Below are 10,561 nucleotides of genomic sequence, written 5' to 3'. Positions count from 1 at the left end.
GGAGAAGCGCTGCCCGCTGCAGAGGGACGGCGTGTACCGCTGGTTCTCGGAGCTGCCGTCGCCGCAGCGCGTAGAGTTCCTGTGCGGCCTGCTGGACCTGTGCATCCCGCTCGAGCTGCGCTTCCTGGGCTCGTGCCTCGAGGACCTGGCGCGCAAGGACTACCACTCGCTGCGCGACTCGGAGATCAAGGCCAACAACCCGGCCGACCTGGGCAGCCTCACCAACCTGACGGACGAGGTGGTGCGCAGCAAGCTGCTCGTGTCGCTGGCGCTGCTGGGCTCGGAGCAGCGCGAGGCGGCGGGCGTGCTGTATCGCACGCTCACGCACATCGACTCGGTCATCCACAACTACGGGCTGCAGCTCAACGAGGGCCGCACGGGCGATGAGTTCCTGCTGCTCTTCACCATGGCCTCCAACCACCCGGCCTTCAGCTTCCACCAGAAGCAGGTGCTGCGCCAGGAGCTCACGCAGATCCAGAGCAGCCTGAGCGGCGGCCACGGCGGGGGCAAGGGCGCGCCCGGGCCCACTTGTCCGGCCTGTCACAAGGTGCGTCCCGCGGGGAGATGGGACGCCCGCGGCGGGGACACGGGACCCCGGGGCCTCCGTGCGGGGAGAGGGGACTCCCGCGAGGGACAGAGGGCCTCTGGGCGGGGACACGGGACCCTCGGGGCGGGAGACGGGACCCCGGGGTGCCCAGAGCGGGGACTCTGAGACATGGGACCCCCGGGCGGGGAGACGGGCCCGGCCCGGGAGACAGGAGATCCCGGGGAGATGGACCCCGGGAGCCCATTGAGAGAGATTTTGGGACTCGGTCGCCGCCGAGCGGTCTGATCACTGGCCCTTTGGTGCGGCTCACCCCAGGCTTTGGCCTGGAGGAGTGATAAGGCCTTTGTCCCGGTGATCAGGCCCTTGGGTGGTAGGTAATCGCTACACCCCGGCCTCGCCGTGGGTTTCCCGATTCTGGCGGCGATTACCAGAAAAGGAAGCGCTGACCCCGGCGCCAGAGCCGCTGGTGAGGTTGAGCCTGGAGGGCGCTGGAGGCGCAGAGACCCGCTGCGGCCCGGCCGCGGCCTGCGGCCCTGTTTCCGGTCGTGGCAGGTCTGAGTGCCTTGCGCCGAGGTGGTGGGAGCTTGGGCCGGGGGCCTAGGGTGGGGTGTGTGCATGTGTTCACCTGTGTACCTCTGCACAAGCCGGGCGGGTGCTTGTTAGAAGGCTGGCCGCAGGCAGCAGACGGGGCTTCCGTTTGTTCCTGCCGGTGCCCCTGAAAGTTCACTGACCGCTGCGTAGGCCGCCTTTGAGCGGCAGCACCAGGATGCCTTCCTGTGTTGGTGTCTCCAGGTTAGGCAGGAAGGGCATCGTGGTCAGCCCCGGGGAAATGTGAACTTTTGTTCAAACGTTCAAGGTGATGGCATTGGCGAGTGTTTGGGGCTCAGATGTATTTGCAATAGCTCTCTGGAACCCAGTGCCAAAATTGGGGTCCAGCCCTGCAAATACAAGCTGGCTGTCGGACTGAGTGGTGGGTGCGGGTTTCACTGGCCCACTGCTTGTCTTTGGGAAGGGAGGTGGCACTCCGGAGCCCGTGGAGCCTGCTGTAGGGTCTTTGGCTTTTTGGTGTGTTCTTCAGGACCTTACTGGGATGGAGTGGCTGAGAAAACTCTCCGGGTTTCTGGTGCTTTCTTTTGTTTTGATCCGTCGACCCGAATCGTGGCTTGATTAAAACGTCTTCCGCTAAGAAGTGGTTGGGGGTTATATGTGAGTCGGTGTCACGTCTCTTCCTTTTGATGCAATTTCCCTGTGGTTTCTTTTGGGTGACGTTTTTGTTTACTCCCACCCCCCCTAAATTCCACGGGTGTGAAGGTAGGTCCTCTGTGAACGACCAGCAGGGTCTAGAAAGTGCAGTCAGTGAGCTGAGTAGGCTGCACCTCTTCATGCTGGTCTGGTCTTCTAGCGTCACTTCCAGGTGCTGTCAGTGTTACATTTAAATGCAGTTGCCACATGCTGGTCTTGGTCTTCTCTGTGGCTACAACTCTGGGTAGATCGGTGCTCGGAGCGGCTGCTTGTGTGGGTGCAGACACATCGCTTTGTAGAAGCAGAAGGGGCTTTGATTGTTTTGGTGAGGCAGCAAGCTCAATCTAGAGCAGAAGTGTCTTCATAGGAGACTTTCTGTCCAGCAGCATAGCCCTCCATGGAGGAATAGCCCACCTCCCTGGTCCCTGGGCTGCGTTTCCGGCTGTGTGGCCTTGGTCCTTCCCCAGCCTCGCAGTCTCCGTTTCCCTGTTGGCATAGAGGAAAGAAGAGTTCCTCCCTCACAGGCTTCTCGGAGGACTAAACGAGGCGAGGTGTGTGCGTCCATCAGATGTTGAGGAAGCACTTCTCTGCCCTCCACGTTCTCTCTTGCTTTTCTGTTTAGTTTTACACAGGGGCACTAACGTGAAGCTCCCCGCCCCGAAAAAAAGAAAAAAAACATACCCAAACTCCCTGCTGTGGAGTCAGAGCCAAGCGGACTCATAGCGACCCCCTCCTTGGGTTTCCGAGGCGATATCTCTATGGAAGTAGATTGTCCAGTCTTCCTTCTGAGGAGTGGCTAGTGGGTTTGAACCACCAGCCTTTTGGTTAGCAGTCAGATGTCTTAGGCACTATGCCACCAGAGCTCCCAGTGTGAAGCCAGGCACGTTTTTATGGAGTGAAAATACTTGGGTGTTGGCCAGAAAATGTTTATGTTTTCTAGACTGACTTTGTGACTTTTGAGTAGTGCTTGGATTTAACAGTTGTTTTGTCCATCCTTGGAAAATTGAGTTGTTTGGGATAACCCGTGATAACGAGGGTTACAATGAGTAACCTTGAGGCTGTAGCTTACATATTTCAAGACAACTGTGGTGGTGGTGTTTTCCCTCTGTCCCCATTAAGCGAACTCCTTTTACTTTCTGTTCCTTGTCTTAAAGCTAAGGCCTGACTTTGATAAACCGTTGGCTGGAATGGACAGCTGGGATGGGACCTGGCTCTGAGACACGTGGCTTTCTAGGTTCTGTCTGGGGGAAGAGAGGAAAAGGCACAGCTGCCCCTTGAAGCACTGCTTGCCTTTCCTGGGGAAACTCCTCCTATTTTGTTTTGAACTCCGGTTTGTCTTCTATAAATAAAGGCTTTGATTATTTACAGGTTTTTTTTTTTTTTTTTTGCTTTTGCTATTTTCTGAGATACTCGTTTTCTGCAGATGCTTCCTGAATGTTCATTGTATTTTTATTAAAATCTTATTGCTCTGAGGAGTTCTAGAAGAAATTTGGAAGTGTGGGGGAGTGTGAAGTAGACATTTTTGACTTTCAGAAAGGAGAATGTTTGTAGCAGGAGCGCTCGTGGTAGACTGAAGAATTTGTACTCTCTGTAGTAGCTGACGCTATAGTAGACGTGTTCCTTAGGATGTTCCAGGATGCTACTAGTTCTCACAGTTGGCTTTGGACTTATGACTTACTGCTGTTTTATCCATTTTATTTAAATGTGAAGCTATAATTTTGGAAATAAAAAGGCGAACTCACTGCTGTTGAGATGGATCTGACCCAGAGTGACCCGTCCTTTGGTTTCCGAGTCAGTATCGCTACGGAAGTAGATAGCCCAGTTTTCTTTCCAAAGAGTAGGTGGTGGGTTTGAACCACAGCCTTTTGGTTAGCAGTCAAATGCTTTTGTTCTGTGCAGTTTTGTCTTGTGTAAGTGATCATTTTTCTACAGTCTATGGTATTAAAAGGAGCTCTGGTGGCTCAGTGGGTAAGGCCTCTGGCTGCTAGGCCAGAAGGTTGGTGGTTCAAACCCACCAACTGGTCCATGGGAGGAAATCTACTTCTGTAAAAGTTTGTTGTTGTTGTTATGTGCCATGGAGTCGGCCCTGACTCATAGCGACCCCTCCTTGGGTTTCCGAGGCAGTATCACTACGGAAGTAGACTGCCCAACCTTTCTTCCGAGGAGTGGCTGGTCTGGAAACCCTGTGGGGGATGCTCTGAGTAGGAATCGACTCAATGGCAGTGGGTTTGGTCTTGGTTATGGTATGAAACACACACACACCCAAACCCATCGCTGTCTAGTTAATTCTGACGGCAAGAACTGCCCCGTGGTATTCCCAAGGCTACCATCTTTATGAAAGATCACTGCCACATCTTTCTCCCTTGGAGCAGAGAGTGTGTTTGAACCTCTCACTTTTCATTTAGCAGCCAAACACTTAACCACTCTGCCACCAGGGCTCCTGGTCTGTGATGTGTACTAAACTCACTGTCAAGTCGATGCCAACTCATGGTGACTCCTGTTGGGTTTCCAAGGTGGTCAGTCTTTACGGAAGTAGATTGCCCTGTCTTCCTTCTGAAGAGCAGCTCGTGGGCTTGAACCAACAACCTTCTGGCTAGCAGTGGAATGCCTTAGGCACTACGCCACCAGGGCTCTTACATAGCTCTGGCATATAGTTATGTAGAAATGGCAGGGTGGAGGTGTCTGACCACCCGTAACGTCATGAGGGGAAGTGAGAATCGGCATCATCCCAGAGCTGATTCCTATGAGGTGGGAATCAGACACACCTCTTCCCTCAACCTTTTTACCAATTCTGGCAGCAGCTGCTCCTCTCATGGCACTTTACTACTCTGCTGCGTTCAAAACTTCATTGCAGTGGCCACACTAAACCCAGACAATATTCAGGATGATAGGGTTTAAAAGGGAAGTGCCGGGTCAGGAACAGCTCTGGGTACAGTGCGTCCATCAGGATAGGCTCCCCTCAGCCGGGTCTGCCGGTAGCCTCCCCCTGTCCCTTGCCCCTCAGCCCTTTGGGGCCAGCATGGCCCCTGCCCGCTCCAGTGCGTGTCGCAGAGCTCTGCAGTTCTGCCGGAGAGTGCTGGGAGGCACGCCGCTGTCCAGCAAGCCCCTGCCCGCAGACGCAGCGCTCCTGCTCCGCGGGACTAATGAGGAACGCACTGTGCTGTGGCCACTCCTCTCCTGCCGCTGGCCACCTCTTCTCTCCACGTTACAGCTCTGTCTCTGCGTCTGGGGGATTCTTGGCGCAGGGAGCCCAGGTCCACAGGGGCACCCGCTCCCGTCTCTTGATGATGGGAGTGAGGTCCTTCCTCCCCACCTCTGAGGGCTCATTTTAAGCCTAGAGGGATGGCAGAACTGACCCATCCCCCTATTAGGGTTCCCTGCACCTTATTTACGTTGTTAGCCAGCCAGCCACTCCCCTTCGTGGGCCACAGCACCTCATTTGCATAGTCTCACCCAGTCATCTGGTGGGATTTATAAAGACTATGCCTGGAAGGAGGGGCTCTGGTAGCATAGCACCTAAGGCACTTGACTGCTAACCAGAAGGCTGGCGGTTCAAACCCACCAGCCACTCCTCAGAAGGAAGGTTGGGCAATCCTACTTCTGTAGTGATACTGCCTCGGAAACCCAAGGAGGGGTTGCTGTGAGTCAGGGCCGACTCGACGGCACATAACAACAACAACAACGTGCCTGGAAGGATCATAAGATACTCATTAGCCACTTTTTTCAGAAGGAGGTCACCACATCCTTCTTTCAAGTCTTAGTCTGGGAACTCTACTGAAACCTGTCCACCATGCTGGTGTTTGAAATACTGGTGGCGTAGTGGCACTGCCTCGGAAACCCAAGGAGGGGTCACTCTGAGTCGGGTCCAACTCCGCGGCAGGGAGCGAATGAGCTTCCAGCATTCCAGCAACACACCAGCCATTGCAGTCTGACGAGCAGGCAGCGGTTGCTGGGGTGGCGTAGGACCGGGTGTCGTTTCGCTCTGCTGTGCGTGGGGCCACCTGACGGCAGCAGCTGGGGGGCCATATTCAGTCATGGACTGTACCACAGCTTGTTTTTCAGTAACAGGTTTATTGAGGTAAAAATCACACTTTAGTGGTTCTTAGCACATTGACAGAGCTGTGCAACCCTCAGCACTACCTAATTTCTGAACATTGCCTTCGATAAACAAAGGAACCCCGGGCCCGGTGAACAGCCACTGCCCATGTCCGTCCCCCAGCCCCTGACAGCCACTGGTCTGCTTGCTGTCTGTGTTGTTAAGTGCCGTCAAGTCGTCTCCGACTCAGAGACCCTGTGCACAGCAGAAGGAAACAGCGCCCAGTCCTGCGCCAGCCCCACCGTCCTCACTGAACCCGAGCCCATCGTTGCAGCCACTGGGTCGGTCCACCTTGTTGACAGCCAGCGCCTCCTTCGTTGACCCTCCACCTCACCAAGCATGACATCCTTCTCCAGGGAATGGTCCCACCCAACAACATGACCAAAGTAGGTGAGACCAAGTCTGGCCGTTCTTGCTTCCAAAGAGCATTCCGGCTGCACTCCTTCGGGCCAGCTCTGCTAGTGCTTTTAGCAGTCCACGGTACTCTCAGCATTCTGCCCGGGACAGATTTGTTAGTCCTTTCAGCTTTCAGTCTATAGGTTAGCCTTTTCTGGACGTTCCCTAGGGCTGGAGTCTTCCGGCAGGTGGCCTCTTTGTGTCTGGCTTCTTTCGCTTGGAGTCAGCGTTTTCAGGGTTCATCGGTACCTCACCCCTTCTTTATGGCAGGATTGTGCTCCACTGTGAGGATGAACCACGTTTTGTTTCCGATCCCCGACTGGTGGACATTGCGTGTTTTCTCCTTCATGGCTAGGAGGCTCTTAGTCTTGACTTCCTCCTACCTAATGCTCACCAGACGGTCCGTGGAGCAGTGTCAGCACCACTGGGTTCCCCATTCTGACCGTGCTGGGTGGTGGATTTCTGGGCGTTGTGCAGACTTGGGGGGGTCTGGCCTTGTCCTCCGAGGGACTGCAGGGAAAGTGGTAGAGCACCTCCTGTGCTCCAGAACCTGAAAGTACTCTGTGGCTTGTCAGGGAGGCTGTCACATTCTTACAGGTGTGGGACATGAGTACAGTGGGTGACCAGAGCCTGTGCTCGGGCCCTCACCCCGGCCCCTCCCAGCAGGGCCAACCTGAGTGTTTACCAGAGTCTTCCTGATGGGTTAATAACTGGTCGGCTTCCTGGGCTGATTTTGTGTTGCAGGGAGGGGCTGGGCACTGGGACGCCTGCGGATGGTCTTCTCTGTGGCATGTGTTGTGTGGGGTCATCGTGGCGCTGTCAGTCACGGGATCGCGGAACGCCTTGAGGCAAGTGGGCTGATCATCTCTTGCCTAAGGCAAGCGACGGCTTCTACCGGATGTTGTTCGTAGGCTGTTGAAAATCGTTGCAGTTCAAAGGTGAAACATTGGGTAGCTTGTCCTGTGGTTGTCATGTGAGATACCAGTGGCCTCTTGGTTTCTGCTTTAACCCTGAACTCTGTGCCTGTCCCGGCTGACGGCGCTCCCCGTTCCAGAGCCACTGGTGTTCCCACTAATGGTTAAAGGGTTCCTGTGGCCTCAGGGTGCTGTTCTGCCTCCAGTTTCCCGTTTGTTCTGGGCAGCTGAGAGTGGTCTGCACCGTGACCTGACGTCTGTAAGCAGCCCCTGGCTGCTTCATTGGTGACAGTACAGAAGATGTTGTCCTGATGGCTCTGTGGATCCCTTTTAGACAGGCTGTTTTCTGCGGCTCCGAGACCGTCCTGTGTGTGATGCCGTTGGAGATGGGGGACTTGAGCCCTCGGGGGACGCATTTGCAGTTGTTTGCTTGTCGGGAGTTACTGAAGGGCTGGGCCTCGTTGCATCAGGACTGCTGCGGTGTTGGATGGTGGCTGGGACTAGGTGACACTGGGCCTTCTGGCCCCTGCCCTCCCGTCATGTTCAGGTCGTTATTTTCTGAGCTTGTTCATGTTTGGGCCCACTCAGCTCACCGTTTCCCGAGTCCCTCTCTGCACTGTGTTCTGGAGTGGAATTTTTATGTCCAGCTAGCAGATGATGAATGGGCAATGTGACAGTATCGTTGGTCCAGGTCAGGCAGTAATCGGAGAGAAACATCAACGTTAGTCTTGTTCTTGAAGTTTCGGAAGCTCATTATTTTTTAGACTTCATTTTTCCCCGTGTTCCTCCTCCTTATATATATATTTTTTTCCCATTTGTGCTTTGGGTGAACGTTCACTGAGCGCATTTGTCCCGTGACCGTGGTTGCGATCCCCCGCGTGTAACAGCCCTCGTCCCACTTCTCCCTGGGTCCCTGCTGCTGTCCATCCTTCTTTCCTGCCCCTTCCTGCCTCTGAGCTTCGTTTCGGGGCGGATGCTGCCCTTTGGTCTCGTGTGGCTGACGGTTCTGAGGAGCCCGTTCCTCATGAGGATTGTTGTCCACTTTGTAGGCCTGTTTGACTGCAGCGTGATCCCTGGGGGGGTTCAGTTCCAGGCAGCTGTCTAAGGGCCATAGTCTCAGGGGTTCCTGCAGTCTCCATGAGGCCAGTAAGTCTGTCTTTGCCACGGTTTTGAAATTTGTTGTACGTTTTTCTTCTGCTCTGACCTGGGCCTTCTGTTGTGTCCTGATCAGAGTGGTCAGTGCTGGTGGCTGGCCATCGTCTGCTTGTTGTGGTGTCAGGCTGGTGCAGACAGTGGTTCACATGGCCCGTTAGTCCTTTGGGCCAATTGTGCCCTTGCGTTTTGATCTCCTCCATCTTCTCTGGACGGGAAGAGACCAGTAGCTGTATCATGGATGGCCGCTTGCAAGATTTTTAAGGCCCCAGTCACCCTTGCCAAAGTAGGATGTAGAACCTTGTCTTCTTGGACTGTGGTGGGCCAATGGCCTAGATGTCCCCTTAGACTGTGGTCCTGAGCACCTGGACCAGTCACTCAGCCCCTCAAGATGTTAGGTTATGACTAAGCTTTCACACCGTTGTCCCCTGTCCACTCTGCTGTAGTCACATGTCCGCATAGATGCATGGCGACGTGCTCTACCAGGCCTGGAGGTGCTCACGGGCACCTTCCCATGGGCTGCCCGCACCCTTGCAGCCTGCGTGTCTCCCGGTGCATCCCCCTGTCACTGCTGTTTGTTGTCACTGGGATTGCAGGCCTGTGTGTGTCAGCGCCTTTAGACTGGCCCTGCGCTCTTGTCCACCGGCTTGGGTCCGCGTTGGCCTTGGTAAGTGCTGGCCCCCCCTTACCACGTGTTGCCTTTCACTTCACCCGAGTTAATGCACGTCTGTTCTCTAGGTAGTCATTCCACCCCTCCATCCGCGGGAACCACCAAAGAACGTTTCTTTCTCTGTATAAACCTTTTTCTTGACTTTTTATAGCAGCATCTCATCCAGTCTTTGTCCTTTTGTGATTGACTGACTTCTCTCAGCATAATGCCCTCCAGGTTTACCCACGTTTCCAGATGTGTCATGGATTCATTGTTCTTCTTTAATGTTGCCTAGCGTTCTGTTGTGTATATGGACCGTAGCTGGGCTATCCATTCATCCGTTGATGACCACTTAGAGTGTTACGATCATTGTACTGTCATGACTATCGCTGCGATGAACTCGGGTGTGCATACATCTGTACGTGTCATGGCTCTCGTTTCTCTAGGGCACATACCTAGTGGATTGCTGGATCACATTGTACTTGTGTTTCTAACTATTTAAAGTGCCATACTGTGTTCCCCGGTGGTTGCACCTTTTACAGTCCCAGCAGCAGCACAGAGAGTCCCGGTCTCTCCACATCTCTGCTGGCACTGGTTTTGTGTTTTCTGATCACTGCTGTTGTTGCCGGGGTGAGATACCATCTCAGTGTTGTTTTGATTCACGTCTCTTTAACGGCTGATACTCACGAGCATTTCTGCCGCCTGCGTGTCTCTTTTGGTGAAGTGTCTGTTTGTGTCCTTTGCCCATTTTTTAATTGGAGTGTCTGTCACCCTGTATTCTTCATTCACCTTCCTTCTGGATGAAGGACGTTTTAGATTAATATGTATTTTTCTGATGAATCAATATGTGAGTTACACAACTTCAGGAACCAGTTGGCAGAAGGGACCCAGTCCACTGTTTCATTTGTTTAATTGTCGAGTTGGTAACTGCTGACGTCCTTAGAAGGAGCTCTAGTCGCACAGTGGTTAAAGCACTCAGCTGCTCCATCTGTGAAGGGCTAAAGGGAAGAGTGGCTACTAGAGGTGGGCAGTCAAAGACCAGGCTTTGTTCTGTTTAAAAAGCGAGTAGGAGAAACTGAGCGTGTTGACCTGCCAAGCAGGAAGCAGCAGTGTTCCATGGAGAGAGATGAGGCGTTCTGCTCCCGTGAAGATGTGCACCCGTGAAAACCCTATGAGGCAGTTCTCCTCTGTCTTACACGGTCGCGAGTGGGAGTTGACGCCCTGAGGTGGGTGTGGGCCTCCTTGGAGGTGTTCCTGGGTGGTGACCGATGGTGAAGGGCTTGGCTGCCACCTGAAAGGTTGGTGGTTTGTATCCACCCAGAGGGACTTGGGACACAGGCCTGGTGACCTGCTTCTTGGAAAACCAGCCCCTGGGTTATGTACAGTTCTGCTGTGGTGCGCAGCGGACCGCGAGGCGGAGTCCCTTCAAGGAGAGCGTAACTGAAGAGAAAATGTTTTGTTGCCTCCCTCCCTCCCCCTCTCATCTGATAACCTTCAAAGAGTGTCTCTTTCTGTATGTAAACCTCTTCTTGACTTTTTTTTTTTTTTTAATTAGGATTTGGGTG

At 54.0% G+C, this 10,561-nt stretch overlaps 1 protein-coding gene across 1 annotated transcript in view; it reads left to right on the top strand.

The window, feature by feature from the left end:
• Positions 1-7: 7 nt before the first annotated feature.
• The window catches only part of ZCCHC14 (zinc finger CCHC-type containing 14), an 80,808-nt gene continuing 70,254 nt past the window's right edge, over positions 8-10,561 (top strand). Inside the window, exon 1 of the mRNA XM_007939153.1 lies at positions 8-547. Within this exon, the coding sequence (XP_007937344.1) occupies positions 407-547 (141 nt within the window). The 5' untranslated portion in view covers positions 8-406. The remainder of the gene's footprint in view (positions 548-10,561) is intronic.

This window comes from Orycteropus afer, unplaced genomic scaffold (assembly GCF_000298275.1).
Source record: "Orycteropus afer afer isolate SDZICR_OR568_19922 unplaced genomic scaffold, OryAfe1.0 scaffold00057, whole genome shotgun sequence".
Lineage (NCBI taxonomy): Eukaryota > Metazoa > Chordata > Mammalia > Tubulidentata > Orycteropodidae > Orycteropus > Orycteropus afer.
Note: the sequence above shows the minus strand (reverse complement) of the source record. Positions and strands in the feature narration are given on the sequence as shown.